General features: G+C 38.6%; 1 protein-coding gene across 1 annotated transcript; it reads right to left on the bottom strand.

Annotated features, from left to right (window-relative positions):
- Positions 1-11,039: 11,039 nt before the first annotated feature.
- On the bottom strand, positions 11,040-15,875 carry LOC102707677 (FHA domain-containing protein DDL). Its single transcript, XM_015837895.2, has 11 exons — positions 15,784-15,875; positions 14,759-15,660; positions 14,401-14,432; positions 14,073-14,139; positions 13,828-13,885; positions 13,580-13,672; positions 12,523-12,637; positions 12,399-12,446; positions 12,253-12,298; positions 12,092-12,162; positions 11,040-11,502 (listed from the first exon to the last, which is right to left on the bottom strand). The coding sequence occupies exons 2-11, from the start codon at positions 15,650-15,652 to the stop codon at positions 11,463-11,465; spliced, it is 1,464 nt and encodes a 487-aa protein (XP_015693381.1). The 5' UTR covers positions 15,653-15,660; positions 15,784-15,875; the 3' UTR covers positions 11,040-11,462.
- Between the last annotated feature and the right edge of the window lie 1,150 nt (positions 15,876-17,025).

Genomic DNA, 17,025 nt, shown 5'->3' with positions numbered 1-17,025 from the left:
CTGGATGGTACATTAAAACAAGTTAATAGATCTAAACGTGGATTTTTATAAGTTTATGGACTTAAGTGGTACTTGTACTGTCTCTGTCCAAAAAAAATTTATTTTTTATTTTCTATTTTTACCGTTTGGCCACCTGTCCTATTTTAAAAATTTATAAAAAAAACTCAAAAAAAATAGTGTATTAATATAGGGATCCAATCCACCTACGGATCATGTACCTGATTTGTCGCAAAAAAAAGGTAGGCATTGTCCATTACTAATATAAAGAATGTTTGTTCACTACATATTAAGAAGTGTTTTAATATGTTAAGTTATTGAAACATAATTGAATCGTAATCAAAACATTTAGGCTTTACGGACACCAATAATAAAAAATGCCCACCATTATATCAAAAAATATTTTAATATATTAAAATGCTAGTATAATTGTATTATGGATTAAAAAAACCATGTGCAATATTTTGTTGCAACATTAAGGAACACCAAATATATTAACTAAAACATAAAAAAGACGGTAAAATTACAACATAAACAACTCTTGTGTATCAAAGAAAAAAGGAAACATTATCAAAATACCTAATGCAATATTTTGATTCAATACAAAAGAACATTAAAAATATATGGACTGAAACATAGCAATTTAGAAGAGTAAATCATTTAAACTTTAATCTAAAAGGTTGTTATATGTTTTGGGGAGAAAACAGAAGAAAACATTGTTTTTCACCATGATATATAGTTAAATACCCATGCACATGCATGCGTAGGGGTGATTTTTTAAAAAAATCATAGCTGGAGCTATCCCTATCCGATATTGTATATACACTCTGTTCCGGCCGGCAGATCTGTGGACCACTCCTTCTGATGGTTGTTAGCCTTCCCCTGTTACGCCGTGTTATATGTTAATTCAACTCATGTGGTGGTTAAGACGAAGTAGAGATGTAGATACCTGTAAAGAATTCTCAATATATTACACGTTGCTACGACGCATGCCTGTGCATATACGGATCGGATGGAACGTATATTGTGCACACAAGTTTTCCATGTATACATACCAATTAACAGTGTCACTAATAAATTTTAGGAATTATAATTTGTGTACATATACTTTCAATAGCATTATAAAACCTTATCTTCAAATTCTGATGGATTTTTACTCTTATAACTGTCACGTTTTTTAAAAATTATGTAAAGACAAGACTTTATATATATGTGTAATACAATTGTTAATCTAGGTACATTTTTTTTCTATAATGTTCATTTACTTTTGTTAGTTCATATCCACGGAGTATGCACCGGAAAACTTATGTCTACAGTGTATGTTCCCATATATAAGTACCTATAGAGAATTATCTATGATTTTGTTATTTTATTATACATGAAAACGTAGGTGCACACACCACTGCGTACGAACATATGCCACTGCGTAAGAACATAGGTTATCACTTTTGTAAGGAGTGCTACATAGATCTGAATCAAGCTCTATACAATGTAAGATAATACTCGGATGACATACTAAAAGGGCATATCTAAAGACACCCGAGTGGACTCTTCTCTAATTCACGTTAGAAAAAAAAATCTTATAAGGACATGTACAAATGTGAAGTTTTTTAATAAGTATAATAGCAAAATGTATATTCTTTTTTTTTATCGCCACATGTGACAAAATTTCTTTTGATAAAGGTTAATAGTTGAATCTAAGTTGTCGTCATGCATAATAACAATTTTTCTCTTTTCTTATACAATCTTATTCACTTGTGTGACAATAAAGAGAGTTCACTAATTTGCATTTGTACATACTCGAGTATTCGCTGCAAATTTAGCTTCAGATTATCGATCGGCTAACGAGCGACAGGGTGAGTGAATAAACTATCCATGCTAATTAATTCAGCCGTTAGATTTTAAATATTACACTATTATAAATATTCAATACTATTTATAGTGCTAATTGTCTCATTAATTTTTTTATTCAAAATTAATTCTATTTATTTGTATGTAACACCTTACTTCAATTCATTTATTATTTATTGAGCATTTATTGAGAAGTAACATGGTATTTTCTCCTAATTTTTGGTAAATAAATTAGAAATGTTTTTATTTTCGAATGGACGAGGGACTAATATGAATATACAATTGACATGTACACTACACTAACAATACGATCGATACGACCATACATAGCCGGTACGTACGTACGTACGTACGTACGTATCTGCCTTTCTTCGGCAGCTTATGCGTACAAATATACGTACAAAATTCACTTAATCTTCTACTCGATCGATCAGTCGAAAACTCGAAGCTCGAGGCCGGACTAATTCATGCTCCGAGTTCGCCGATCATGTATTGGATGGCGTCGCGGATCACTCTGAGCAGACAGGCCGGCGCATCACCCGCCGCCGGCCGCCACCGCACGGGGGCGCCGGTGCCGCCGTAGGTGTTACGCGGCGGGTTTCCTGCCGGCGACGGGGGAGCGCCCTTCCGCTTCCCCGATACGCCGTCGGAGACCAGCGGCCGCGGCCGCGGCCGCGGGCTCCTCCCCGACGACACGCCGCCGTCGTCGGCGAGCGGCGTCACCGGGGGACGCGGCCGAGGTGACGGCGGGGTGTAACCCGGCCTCCTACTCGCGCCGCCGTCGCTCGGCAGCATCAGCGGCACCTGCAGACGCCGTGCTTCGAGCGGCGGAGTGAGCAGGACGACGTGAAGAAGCAGCAGCAGCAGCAGCTTCGAAGACGGCGAGCCCTCCATGGCGCGGCCGTGAAGCTGAGGAAGCCGCGCGGCTGCGGTGAAGAGATGTATGGGTTGGTGACGAGGCAACGGGAGGGGAGGTGAGGTCTTATGTAGGCAGCATTCCGCCGCTTTTGTGGTCGTCGTTAGTGTGGATGACTTGCGAGAGCAGTTGACAAGTCAACAGTTTCTTCTTACTCTTTCTCTCTCTCACCGGGTTATTTTTTCTATAGATCTTTGAAAGAAAAAGTCAAACGTTATATATGTAAATGAGAAATAATTTACGAATAAAATTTATATATATATATATATTCAGAACGATCTAAAAGTCAAAGCTAAAAATAAATTTTGATAAAAAAACTCAAAATCAACTTTAAATATAAGGGCTATAACCCAAAGCCAAAAGATGACCATGTCTGCTTTAAGTGTGTTTGATTGTCGCCAACTTTTAAATATATATTTTATTATTTTTTTTATTAAATATATATAACTATTATTTATTTTGTTATGAATTATTTTACCATTCAAGTATAACTTATATTTTATATAATTTTTTGAATAAACCAAATGAGTAAACATGTGTTAAAAAGCTATCGGTGTTAAACATTAAAAATCAATAAGTCTCCTTCTAACTTATGAAAAAAATAGTTTGGTAGATTAGTTAATGTTTAGCTCAAGAAAAAAACGAATAATAACGGTGTATTAGTGATGTCAATTGTCAGGTAGTCGCTGCAATAGCTAGCTTTTGGAGCCGCTATCGGACACAAATTTTCGCTGCGAGCTAAAGCTGCGGTCAAAGTTGCAACCGTTCAACACGACGACGCACAGCAAGCAGGCAACAAAACCGCGTGCATGGCCGGAGACAAAAGCTTTTTCGGCGTTCAGTCCGGTGATTTTGGTTGGGTTTTCTAAGCCAGCTTGTTCTAATTTTTTTTACTTCGATATTTGCACTAATATTTCTCAAACAGTTGAACATTACTTTTTTTTAAAAAAAACTCATACATATTGTGGATTATTCTCATATTTCTAAATTATATTTTCAGCTAAATTAGATTTTTAAGGTTTGTATTAGTTAATTTTATCGTATATATCATTAAATGGCTAAAAAAACAAATAATATTTCGTCAGAAAAGAACACAGTCTTAATTATACATCGAATACAAAAATATTTCATCTTTCGTTAAAAAAATAACACAGACTTTACGACCACACCTATATAATTGCCTATTCATTACCCGCACGGTTTGGTTTCCTCTCTTCTCTACCATGCAATTTTCTAGCTATTGGATTCATATAACCTAATCATGTCTTCTTCCTCCGGAGTTCCTTTGTGGCTCAGCGTAGACGAAGTAGACAGGAGCACGAGGCTTTGAGCAAATTGCAAAAATCAGAAAATTAAACAGCTTGATTTCTCCTTCAAAGTCGCACCCGCACGTGAGGTATATATATATTGCAAAAACCGATCGATCTTTAGCTGGAGTGAAATAAACCATGCAAGTCAATGATTCCTCTCACATGGATTGCTGTTAACTAGTGACGCATGCAGTGCGTACGTTGCTATGCTAAATAAGGGTCTCTTGAATTCGAAACACATGAATTTTACAAGATTTTAAGAAAAAAATAATTCTTCTTTCAAAAAACGAAGAGGCCCTAAGTGAATATGCACAAACGCTAGCTACGGCTTTTAAGACATCCTGGGGTGATTTTATTGGTTTTTTAATGTAAAAAGGTTAAATAAAATATTTACAAATAAAAAATAATTTGTGAATAATTTTTTACGTATGTATTCTTAACGATCTAAAGGTCAATGATAAAAATAAACTTTATTTAAAAAACTCTAAAATTAACTTTAAATTTAATGTTGGAAGTTAAATTTTAGCATAAGAAAAAGAAAAGGAAAGGGTGTCTGTGACTGCGCCAGCTGCCCGTGCTCTAATTGAAGCACTGCTCCATTCTTCTCGAGAGAACTTTTAAAGGTAGACAGTACGGTTATTATGGGGTTTTAATATAGCTGAGATAATAAGATTAAAGTATTATACAATTTTTACAGCTATTTTAGGTATAAATAACTAAATTAAATACTATAAAGTGATAATCTTGTTTTAGAAATGTTAGATGAAAAACTTTTATATGGAATATTTTTTGCGAGAAAAAAATTATTTAGGAATCATATATATTGGCTGGTGAGTGGTCTTGTGCAGTCGAAAGACTGGCCTCCTTTAGAAGACCAGGGGACGACCCCTGGTCAATTATGCATGCTCTAGTTCGAGGATTAATTATTCCTGTGTACAGACAGCCAAGTAGGCATACCTAAAGATGCGCATGCTTTCATGTGCTTAAATCTTTGTCTCTCTACTCATCGTTTTTAAGCCTAAACGGGTCACCTGCTTCATTTGTGTATGTTTGTATGTAACTGTAGATTACTCCCTTCTACAAATAATAAATAATGTATGTATTACTCCCTCCAGTGTAGCTGTGAACAAACGAAACGTTTTTCTAAATCTATCTTTGACTATGATTTTTTACTAAAATATATATAATGAATAAATATTTGTTTCTATTAAAGTATACTCTATGACTCATCTTTATAGGTTATCATAGTAATTTAAAAATACATATTTTAAAAGTTTAGTTAAAGTTGTAAAAGTTTAACCATACCATTGTCTAAAACGACAAGAGTTATGGAAGCGGAGGGAGTAGCTTTTTTTTTAGCTTTTTTTCCTTTTGGTTTTCTAAAATTAATCTGCATATAGCATGTCTCTTAATTTGGTTTTGTTGCCGTAGCGAATAGTTGTTGCAAATTTAATGTATGACTTTCACTTTGTTCCCATATGCCTGCAATCACTTTGAGCTGTTCTCATATGCCTGCAATCAACTTTGAGCATCTTCAACAAAAAGCTAATATGAATCCTAAAAATCAAATATTGACACTAAAGACTAAAAATGTACTTCAACAAATGATTAAAAAAGCTCATAATCTTTTAGCATCCCTAAGCACCGGTATTTTTTGAGCCAAATTTTGGCCAAATACCGGGGTTCCCAAAACTCAGCCTCCGCGCCAATCTTTTCAACTGGCGGCAATTGTTTTTCAGCTTGGTTTGGATCGATCTGCATCTGCTAGTTGCGGCTTAGACATTTTCTCCTTCTTTGTTTCTTTACTAATCCCAGACCTGTTTAATTCAACTGAAGACCATAAAAATCTTTTGCATGATCGATTGTGCGCTATTATTTTGCCATTAGATTTCATCATACAAAAGAGCAATCAACATACATCACATTTCTCCAAGAAACAAAATTGCATTTTATGGAAAAATTGGTGAAGAATGCAGTAAAAAAAAGTTTTAGGAGAATTGTTGGGGATGGTACATCTTTTCGGGGCCAAACTTTTTTGGGATGACCCCAATCCAAGGTTATTGGAGGCTAAAATTTTAAGCATGCCAATTATGTTTTGGTCTTAGTGCAAATCCAAACAAACGTGGACCATTTGTGCTTGTGCAAGGAGGGGAGTAGCACTGAAAGTAGAGTTTAATTAGCACCTTATCCCTACCGATCCAACTGGATCTAGATTAATTATTGCTCATTCGTCTCATACCAAGATTCTCACGGACTTCAGCAGTTTAAAATGTTCGACACACATCAGACTCACAAACTGCCCATTCATAATCATGGAGTACTTAATTATGCTAGATAACAATGACAAGTACATAAATTATGCTAGATATATAACCACTACCAGTATCGTAACAGTGCCCGTTACATTTCGAGACGAAGAGAGGACTAGTTACATTATAAATTTGTAATTAGGCTATAATTATATACTATAGTTATATTTGTGTGAATTTAAGAAAAAAAATCAGTAGGGTGATTAATTCATCGCAAAACCGAGATGGGGATACCACTGCAAGTGAAATTAATAATACTTAATGTTAATTAATGACGATATATATATATATATATATATATATATATATATATATATATATATATATATATATATATATACACACGAGGATATATCAGCCAGGTGACATGCAGTGCATGCAGTCGGAGCAAACCGGCCGGTGACATCCGCCGGCAGCCGGCGAGGGGTACCAGTGCTTGTTCGGAGATGTGGAGATTGGACAGGCGGCTACTTGGGGCCCTTTGATCTTATGAATAATAAAACGAAGGAATAGAAAAACACAGAATTCTGATAGGAATATAAGTGTAAAGTAAATGATTATAAAACACAGAAGAAAAAACGTAGGAATGACCGTTTGATTGGAGCATAGGAAAAACATAGGAATTTAAGGAGAGATAAAGGCTCAAAGGAATTTTTCCAAGAGAGGTTCAACCTCATGTTAAATTTTCTCTAAAACTTGTATAGGAAGAGATATTCCATAGGAATTTCATAGAATTTTATAGGATTCATTCCTTTAATTCAAAGGGATTTATAGAAAAAATTTCTATAGGAATGAAATCCCCTAAAATTATTATGAATTTTCTTTGAATCAAAGGGGGCCTTAGTAGTTTAGTACTCCTTCCGTTTCATAATTTAACTTTTCTGCTTGCAATATTTAACCATCTGTCTTATTCAAAAAATTATGAAAATATCATTTATTTTGCTTGTGACTTACTTTATTATCAAAAGGGTTTTAAGCACGACTTATTATTTTTTATATTTGTACTAAATTTTTAAATAAGACGAATGATTAAATGTTGTAATGAAAAAATCAAACATCTTACGTTGGAAGTAGTAACTTTTAAACATATACTATTTAGTTTAGTAACTCTACGGTTAAAAGCTGAGGAATAATCTGGATAAAAAAACGTAGCTATACAGTTGGTTGTACAAATTAATATTCAATACACTTCATGTACGTTCTTCCTAGTCTCGATCGATCAGGCTTCGAGTACTCCGGCGATCATGTATTGGACGGCGTCACGGATCACACCGAGCAGATACGGCGCACTGTCCGCCGCCGCCGGCAGCCGGCGCAGCGGATCGGTGCGGCAGTGGTTGTGAGGCGGCGGGTTTCCCGTTGGCGACGGCGGAGCGACCTGCCGCCGGACGCCGTCGGAGAGCTGCCCGATCGAGCCACCCGGGACAGGCGACGGCGGAGTGGGGCTCGGCCTCTCCAGCACGCCGCCGTCGTCATTTTCGAGCGGTGACGGCCTCCTCGACGCGCCGCCGTCGGCGACCGGCCTCGGCCCCGGCCTGCCGACGCCTCCCACTTCCGGAGGAGAAATCGTCACCACCGCGCCGTCGCTCGGCAGCGTTAGCGGCGCCACCTGCAGACGTCCATGCCCGAGCGGTCGTGCCTTGATCAGCGGCGCGAGCAGGACGACGTGAAACAGCAGCAGCAGCTTTGAAGAAGACGAAGCATCCATGGCGGGAAGGAAAGAAGCGCGACGACTGATGCGGCCTCGTGAGCTCTTCTTATATAGGCAAGCTAGAGAGTAGAGACTGCAATTTTCAGACTTTGTTTCTTTTTGAAACTTTAATTTGCAAATATATCTCAAAAAACATATTATACGAATACATCTTGTTGACCACACCAATGTTTTTGACGCTGATGTTAAATAGGACAGCGTCAATATTATTGGAGTCGTTCTCCGGCCGCATGAGCATAGCCTAATGACGTGTATAACACTTGGAGGATTGACGCCGTCTTATTCCACGTCAGCGCCGATAACTTTGAGTTAAGAAGGTTCATTCACGCAATATTTTTTTCTAATAGTTTATTTGTAAAAAAGTTTTCAAAAAGGGCCAAAATGCCAAAATTTAAGAGCTAGATTCCGTCACTTGTATAGAGGGCAATCTTTTTGGTTTATAAATAAAAAAGACTAATGTTGCATTTGCAAACAAGAAATAATTTTTAAATAAAACTTTTATATATTTGTTTCTAGTGTTTTAAAAGCAAAGAGTAAAAAATAAATTACTATTAAAAAGTCAATTCTAAATTTAATTTTATAATATTTAATTTTATGTTATAAACATAAGTAGAAGCGAAAAGATAAGACAGATAGTCGCGGATTATACGTGACAAGTACATTTGCGTGGTGACTCGTTGTGAGTTCAGATCCCTTACAGTACTGTACATGTAATACTGCTGTATACTGCAAGTACGATACTGCAGAGGATCCCACTTGAAAGTTGCCAAGTCGTTAGCGGTCCATGGACAAAAAAATGTCACGTTTTATTATCTCGAAAGGAGCAAGAACAACACGTGTGTTGTCAGTTAGCTGAGATGCTGTTGGAACCGCTACCGGACGCAAAACTTCGCGGCGTGCTAATATTTGTGCGGTCAAGGTTTGCATCCATCCAACAGATAGGAAGCAACCGCGACAACCACCGCGTGCAGTTTCTGCGTTAAGCTTTACTCCGGCTGTGAATGGTGGTGAGGTCTTTGGCTTGCAGTCACACGCATCTTAGACCTTACATATGTAGCTTCTGATGGATGCAGTTTCTTTCGAAAATCTATAACTCCCAAAACAGTATAGATTGTTCTATGAATTTTAAGATTTTCAAACAGTCTTAGCAGTGATACGAAAGTATGGGTCTACCTAGTAATCAAATGTTTGAAAATTTTAGTTCCATCAATCAAATCTGTTCACTGCTTAAAAAATCTCATTCACACTCTATTCCTCATGCATTAAGTGCGTGTTTGACATAAGAATAAAAAATCAAACGTTTGATCTATAGCAAAAGTGCGAAAGTATTCATTCCGTTCCATCGTTCCATGTTATAAAACTTTTTGACCTTAACTAATATATATATTTGCTAATAAAACTAATATATATATTTGCTAATAAAGTTATATACATATACAATATATATATATATATTAATATATGTATGAATCTAAATAAAGTCAGAAAAACATATATTATGGAACATAAGGGTAACCATTAAACAATACAGGCATTCCACGGTTCTCCTGCAAGCACCGGAAACGGATCTCTACAGGAAACCATCACTCAGCAGGTTTTGGAGGTCCGATGGTGGCAAGGAGCAAACAGTTCTAACGTGGTAGAATTCTCTACGGTACTGCTCACTGATACGTAAATATCACGTGTTAAATCTACATGTCAACGAGAAGTTTTACGTGGGATCTGAACCCAAATTGAGTTCACACACCTCAGGCTGAAATCACGAATAACTAGGCACTGTATACTGCTGGGCTTGGTGAGCGCCGCCGTCGCAGCGCAGGTTGCACGTCGTGCCCCGCAATCGGCGCAGCAGCAGCAGCAGCTGGCCACGCCGGCGGCGCGCAACCTTCGGCGTGCTGCTGCGGCGCCGGGTGCCTCGGAGACGGCGGGGTGTACGGCGACGGCCTCGCCAGCGCGCCGCCGCGGTGCGGGTGCGGCGGCCGTGGCGACCTCGGCGGCGGCGGGGCGTACTGCGACGGCCTCGCCAGCGCGCCGCCGTCGTCTGCTCCGCTCAGCAACGCTGACGCACGTCGATGTAGCTGGTGGCAAGCATCTCCTGAAAATGGACAGCAAAACAGCACAAGAAATTTCGTCAGTTAGGACAGAGTAGCTATCGAACCCATTGTTCTTCGCACCATCCATGCGTGATGCGTTTCGTCGGAGAAGGACAAATTAGCTATCAAATTCAAAACCTTTGACCATCATCTTTTCACTTAAAATAAGCACGAGTAAAACAGCCCATTAGAGATAAAATAATTATGAATAAAATTTTTATGTACATGTTTTTAGCAATTTAAGATCAAACTTTAAAAAATAAACTACGGTGAAAAAATCCCTAAAATCAACTCCTAATGCAAACATTGAAAAAAACTATAGAAAAAACCTAAAATCAACTATAAAATTAAGTTTTAAAATTTAAATTTTAGTTTATAAACATGAGGCTAAGAAAAAAGGTAGGAGCTTTTTCACATTATCAATGTGACTAAAAGCGTCCGTGATACCTACCTAGTGTCCGTGCTTCCAAAAGCTGAGCGAAGAGGATGAAACAGAGACGAAAAACACTGAAGGAGAGGGTGATCTGTCCATGATCGATTGATGCAGGAGCAAAAATGAAATTGCTCTTTATCTTTGTTGTAGAACGATGGATCAGGTCAGGTAGTATATATAGTGGCTGGAAACCACACTGACCTTGTGTTGTTGAAAGGGGTTTTCTAACCTCTCGTGCTGTTCGAGGTTTCGAGCATTATACTCTGCCATGTGCACAGCAGAGTGGGACATACATAAAAATGCTCATACCGTCATGTGCTTAACTCTACTGTCATCTCTCTACTCGATTTTTTTAGCCCAAAGTGGGCTACCTGCTTTGTTTCTCGATGCCTTTTTATAACTGTAGAATAGTACTGGAGGTAGAGTGATAAAATTGGAGTCAACAGAGCTGATTGGCTCTAGATTATTGCTCATCTCGTATCAAGATTCCTAGACTTCGAATAGTTTAAGAGTGACTACATTTCACTAGCCACAAACTGCCGATTCATAATTGTGATGATATGACAAGACAAGTGTGACATTTTGACAAACAATATGAATTCAGTAGAGGTACTGGATCACCCACTGAATAAAACAAGTCTAGGCTCTAGAATTTATCTAGGCTCTAGAATCCTATAAATATGCAACTTGAGATACCCTCTGCTATGTTCCTTCAGCCATATGAAGTGGTTATCCATGAGCTAGGTGAAACATTCAGCGAATGCAACCATATTACAAACAGGAAGCACCATAGGGATGTCAAAATCTCTAACAATGTAGCAAGGTTTCCAGCAATTTCATACTCAGTCTTTCGAGTTTTCATGAAGCAAAACATACTCCCGGCTGCAACAAAAAGAAACATTTGTCATCTTCTAGTTAAACGGAGAAGTCGCTTAAAAGGAGGCATATAGAAGCAGAGGCATCACATCATTAATTTATTAACTTTTGGGCAACTCGACCAAAAGGGGTCCTAACTCCTAACTCCGAATTAAAAATAGTACCATCCCATCTAAGAATAAAAAGATCAGGCTACTTAAGGCTGGAAAACTCTATGAACTAGAAAGGGCATACTTCAAATTTTCCATAGTACTGAACTTTTAATATCTCATAATAGATTTACATGATGGAACTTGCAAGACAAGGCACCATAAGGGAAAATTATGTTTATAACGTATAAATTTTGAGATTCCTTGATATTTATAAACATTAGCATTCCATCTAAAGATTCATTTGGATAATTGTACTGAGAAAAACTAATAGCCATGGTTTATAGAGACATTACTTAGATTAATGGAGATACATATACATTGAGCAATATGCCAACCAGAAAAGTGCTGTTTTCTTTAATTGATGTGACAAGGACATGATGCAAGTGAAGGCAGTTATCTTGAACAGTAGAAATAAAGTAACTCTTCTATTTCAATGATCATACCTACTATTGCCAAACTTAATGGTATCCTTTTCAAAGAGTTCATAGTAACGGCTGGGCTCAATACGATTGTCCTGAAAATAAAATTCAAAAAAATGCTGAGCGGAAAATATTATTAGAATGCAACCAGTATATTTGAGTAGTAATTATCACTGGAGACTTACATTAATGAAAGTTCCATTGGTACTACCAAGATCCATTAGATAAGGCCTATCAAATAAAGCAGCAAAAATAAATCATATTCTAGAATAGCATAAAGAACTAGGATAACCATGATCATGTAGACTAATTAACACTTGCTAAAGGTTACCTCACTTGCTTAGACATCATGCCATCTGGCTGCTCCTTCTCTACAAGTCTGAAAATGGCAAGATGAGCACATTACAATACTATTTCTCAATAATGGCAAATAAGGATAACATTGCTACACTTACCTATATTGAAGAACTGCATGTTGCTTGCTGCAGGAAGGATGATCTGTGGGGATGTCTGCAACTTTCCGCTCCCTTCCAAAAAGGTAGCTGCTCATCCGGTGAACATATAATGGTTCTGTTCAATCAAGATAGCATCATTACATATGATCAAACAAGAAGAGCAAACCTGAAGTATTTAATCAATAATAGAAGCATGCATGTCTTTTTACCACCATGCACATTTAATTCATACCACTATAATGTTCGTCCCTAATTTTCCTCTATCACAATCAACGTCATCACTTATTTCACTTCCATTCAAAATCAAAACTACTGATCTATCCACTGTACCAATGCTCAAATATATGACTGGATATATTTCACAACCCAGTGTATCGTAAAGAACTGAACAATAGCTCAGCGCTAGGCTTCGTTATTACAAACCATTGGTCCAGTGTTTGGTGCCTCCATTGAACAAAGGATTTCCTCCTTTTCCCTAGGGCTAGACAACTAACCACTGACAACAATGGTAATGAACACATAAGCACATTCTGTTTCCAAAGCACATGACACCATGTCTAAGGTCTAGGCCTCGACTCTAGATGGGCATGTGCTAGTATACAGACCCATGCATGCAATTGGGTGGCTATGCATCTGCATATATCGAACTTACTCTAAACAAAAAGGAGGAGACCTTTCACTCCTCAAGGAAAATGGAAATAACGATATTAATCCAAGGAAAGCTCATACCCTAGTGGCTCACTGGTTAGTGCCTTTGCACACATTGAATGGTTCATCCCAACACGTTTGAAATTAAGCTAGTTGAAAAACTTATTTTATGTTTTTTTTCCATCACGTTTAGTTAAGCTTACTGCTTTTAACTCAACCTACTTTTGGTTTGACCATGTTGGGAAGGATAGAGATAGCTGTTCAACTGGATAAGCACATGCCTCCATAGACTAGCAAATCTCAAAATGTTCTTTCTTCTACTATTTAAAACTATTTCAACTCAAATCAGTAGCATGACAAAAGGCAAAAGTTAGATAAACATATGGAGTAACAAGTCAAGAATGATTACCATTGAGTGGTTCACCACCCTTGAAGACATAGAGTCGCCATCTAATATCTGACTTGCGAGCCTCTGGAGGTTCTGAATGTAACAGATTGACACCTGAAATGGAATCGAATAGCAAACTGAGGATAAAGCAATACAGCAAAGAGCAGGGAACTCAAAATTTCTCAGTGCTGGTCACACAAACATTACTGTAAAGTGTTAGCATTTAGGTTCATGCCTAAAAAGAAAGAAAGAATTCCTCAAATCAGCACCTGCAACTCTGTTAGTCTCCTCAGCAAGCTTTCCAGACAGTTCAAATGATGGTTTTTGCTGCAAGCCCCGAAGGAAACTGTTAAAATCATATTGTATGGCAAATGAAAAGGAAGGCCAAATAAAAATAAAGCTGTCATGACAAATATTTAATATTTGCGACAACAAAAGTATTCAAACCAACCACAAAAGTATTCAAACAAGCAAATTGTCGTTATTTGCAATTTCACCATGGAGCATGCGCTACCTTTTCTTTTGCTTCTAGAGCATCTGCAGCAGCATTCATCTTCACCAAAGAATCAGGATCACCACTCCTGGCAAAAACAGTATCGAATATAATATTTTTCAGCTCAGAAATTTCTGGCTTCAAAACATTGCTCACATTTAGCTGGTCACATATACATTTGTTTTAAGTGCAACAACTTAATTGCTTCATGGATATGCATAAAACCATTTGGGCAAAAGGTTATGGCACCCATAGCATGTTTAGCCCATTAAACAACAGAAACCATGGCAATCAGTGCTTCTACCAAAAAGGTACAATTCATATTGGTTATAGAGCTTTGGACACTTACCGTGATGCTACCTCTGATATAGAGCTTGTATCCTGAAACAAATAAAAAAAATCAGATTACAACTTACAGGCCATATTATAATAGCAAACATGAAAAGAAACCATATTGGTACAAAATGAAAAGGTTAATGCACAATCAATTATATCCTCTAATGTCTGAAGCAAGGAGGATTTATATGGATTACAGACCTGAAACTGCAAGTTTAGAGTCAGTACTGCTGATAATAATGTCTAAAAATATTCTCACTTTTTATTCATTTGGGTGCAGATTATCAGACAAAGAGCAGCAACAATAGAACCTCATGAAACAAAAGAACATAGGAAGCCAACTAACAAGTGGGTCAGATGTCGCTACATACCTCACCACGTGCTGCACTTCTGGATGACCTTGGTGATTGGCGGGATTCATGTCTACCCCTATGCCTATGCTCTTCTGGAGATACTGATCGCCCATGCCTAGATGGTCTTCCAAATTCACCATTGTTCTCATCCCGGTCTGTCCTTCTCTCTCGTGCATCCCTTCTATCATCATGATCTTCCCTTTGCTCCCTTGAAATTCCTTTTCGATCATCCCCATCAGACCTTCTACCCCTTGAATCACGCCTTTCATCATCTCGGGTTGACCTTGTCTCTCTTGAAGCATCAGACCGATCAGACCTTCTATCCCTTAAATGATCCCTTTCATCATCACGATCCAGTTTCCTGTCCTTGAAAGAACCCCTGCTATCTTCCCTCTCCATCTTTCTATCCCTTGACACATCTTTTTCCTCATCGCGCACCCTGTTCCTCCCCGAGTCCCGCTCTTCCCTAGTGGTGGTCTTCCGGTGGTCACCCTCAGTACCATCTGCCCCTTCACGCTCACCCTGAGCTCTTCTCAGCCGTTTGGTCCTCGGCGAGGGTGACCGGGACTCCCGTTTCCTAGCAGGTGATGGAGACCGTGTCGGTGGCCTAGCATGCTTCGGTGACCTAACCCTCTCCTTCACCTTCTCTGTATGCGGTGACCTCTCCCTATACGAGCTAGCCTTAACAGGAGACCTCCTCCTAGCTGAGTCACTCCTCGGAGCCGGCGACCTCTCCCTACTCTTAACAGGAGACCTCCCCCTAGGCGAGCCACCCCTCGAAACCGGCGACCTCTCCCTCCGTGAAGGCGGGCTCCTCCTCCGCTGCGGCGAGCCCCGGTCCCTCGCCGGGGAGCGCGACCTCGAGCGCCCCGACCTCCGGGAATGCTCCCTCCGCTCCACCGCCGAAGCCATTCCCCCACCTGCAGTGCAGCATCAACGAAACCGATTCAGAGCAGAACCACGAAAAAAAATCGCGGAATCGCGAGGGTTTGGCTCAGTCCGAGCAGCCGCAGACAAGAAGGGGTGAGCAAAGGAGCGCATACCGGGTGCCGCGACCTGCGGGGGAGGTGGGACCGGAGAAGGCGGCGGCGGCGCTTATCGCCGGAGGCGGGCCGGCCGGCGAGGCGACGAGGCGCGGCGCGGCGGAGCGAGGGTTTCTTCTCCCCGGCCGCTCGGCTTCGGAGCTCGGAGAGCAATCCAGAAGCCGCAGCATATTTGGGAAGAGATCCGGCCCAATTATATTTCGGCCCACATACGGTAGATTCTATGGTGGCCCATAGCAACAATTCACCACCGAATACTAGCTTAGTCCGGTCCAGTATTCTTTGCAATGCCTCTCTCTTCTTTTTTTTTTTCTTTCCCCTGTTTGCGAATAATGCGACTTCTTTGTTTTTTTAGCTTTTTTGGACCACGAATGATTTCTTCGGCTGTGTTATCTGGTGAGGAATGGAAAAGTTTTCCCTCATACGAAAAAAATATATTTTAATATACATGATTAGTTAAGTATTAACTAAAAACTTAAAAGTAGATTATATGATTTTTAAAGTAACTTTTCTCTATATTTTTTTAAAAAAACAGCACACATCATTTAGTAGTTTGTTAAACATGCACGTAAAAAACAAGGTAGAGAATTGAAATATTGGTTGCTAATAAATCTAAACATATATATCAACAATATAAATTGATCAATAAATAAGTATGGCTAATATAAAAAATTTGCAATATGAATGAAGTACTATACTTATTAAATTATGGGTGGTTAAAGGCATGTTCAATGTAGATCCTAGCATTCACTCTTTTTTGGTCCACTACAATAACTTATCTTATAATAGTATATACAAAGATAGTGTCAAATATGTCTTATTAACTAAAACAACAAAATAATTTGTTATTACTCTTTTTTCCCTTTTTTATCTGCCCATGCAATATTTTCTTTCTTCAATAAATGCTAAAAGTCTATCGTTGACATATATAACAACAGCTTTTATCTTTATATCATCTTTATGTTTATGACATTTTATTTGTTTACGTGATATGAGAGGCAGCTAATAATCGATTTTGTACGCAGACTGAGATAGTCTAATAAAGTGGCAAGTTTTAGACACGAACTGTTCTTGTGAAAATATCCCGGTTAAAAAGCGGAGAAGATCTTGATATGCTCAAAACTCCAGTCAAAAGAACATCCTATCCTACACCCACTTGGTTAAGTGAGCTTTCTATCAACTATTGAGTGACCACGAACTCTTCTGCCCCTGCAGTGTTAGGCAATAACTGCTTCCACCAAA

This window comes from Oryza brachyantha, chromosome 5 (genome assembly GCF_000231095.2).
Source record: "Oryza brachyantha chromosome 5, ObraRS2, whole genome shotgun sequence".
In the NCBI taxonomy this organism is placed as follows: Eukaryota; Viridiplantae; Streptophyta; class Magnoliopsida; order Poales; family Poaceae; genus Oryza; species Oryza brachyantha.
Note: the sequence above shows the minus strand (reverse complement) of the source record. Positions and strands in the feature narration are given on the sequence as shown.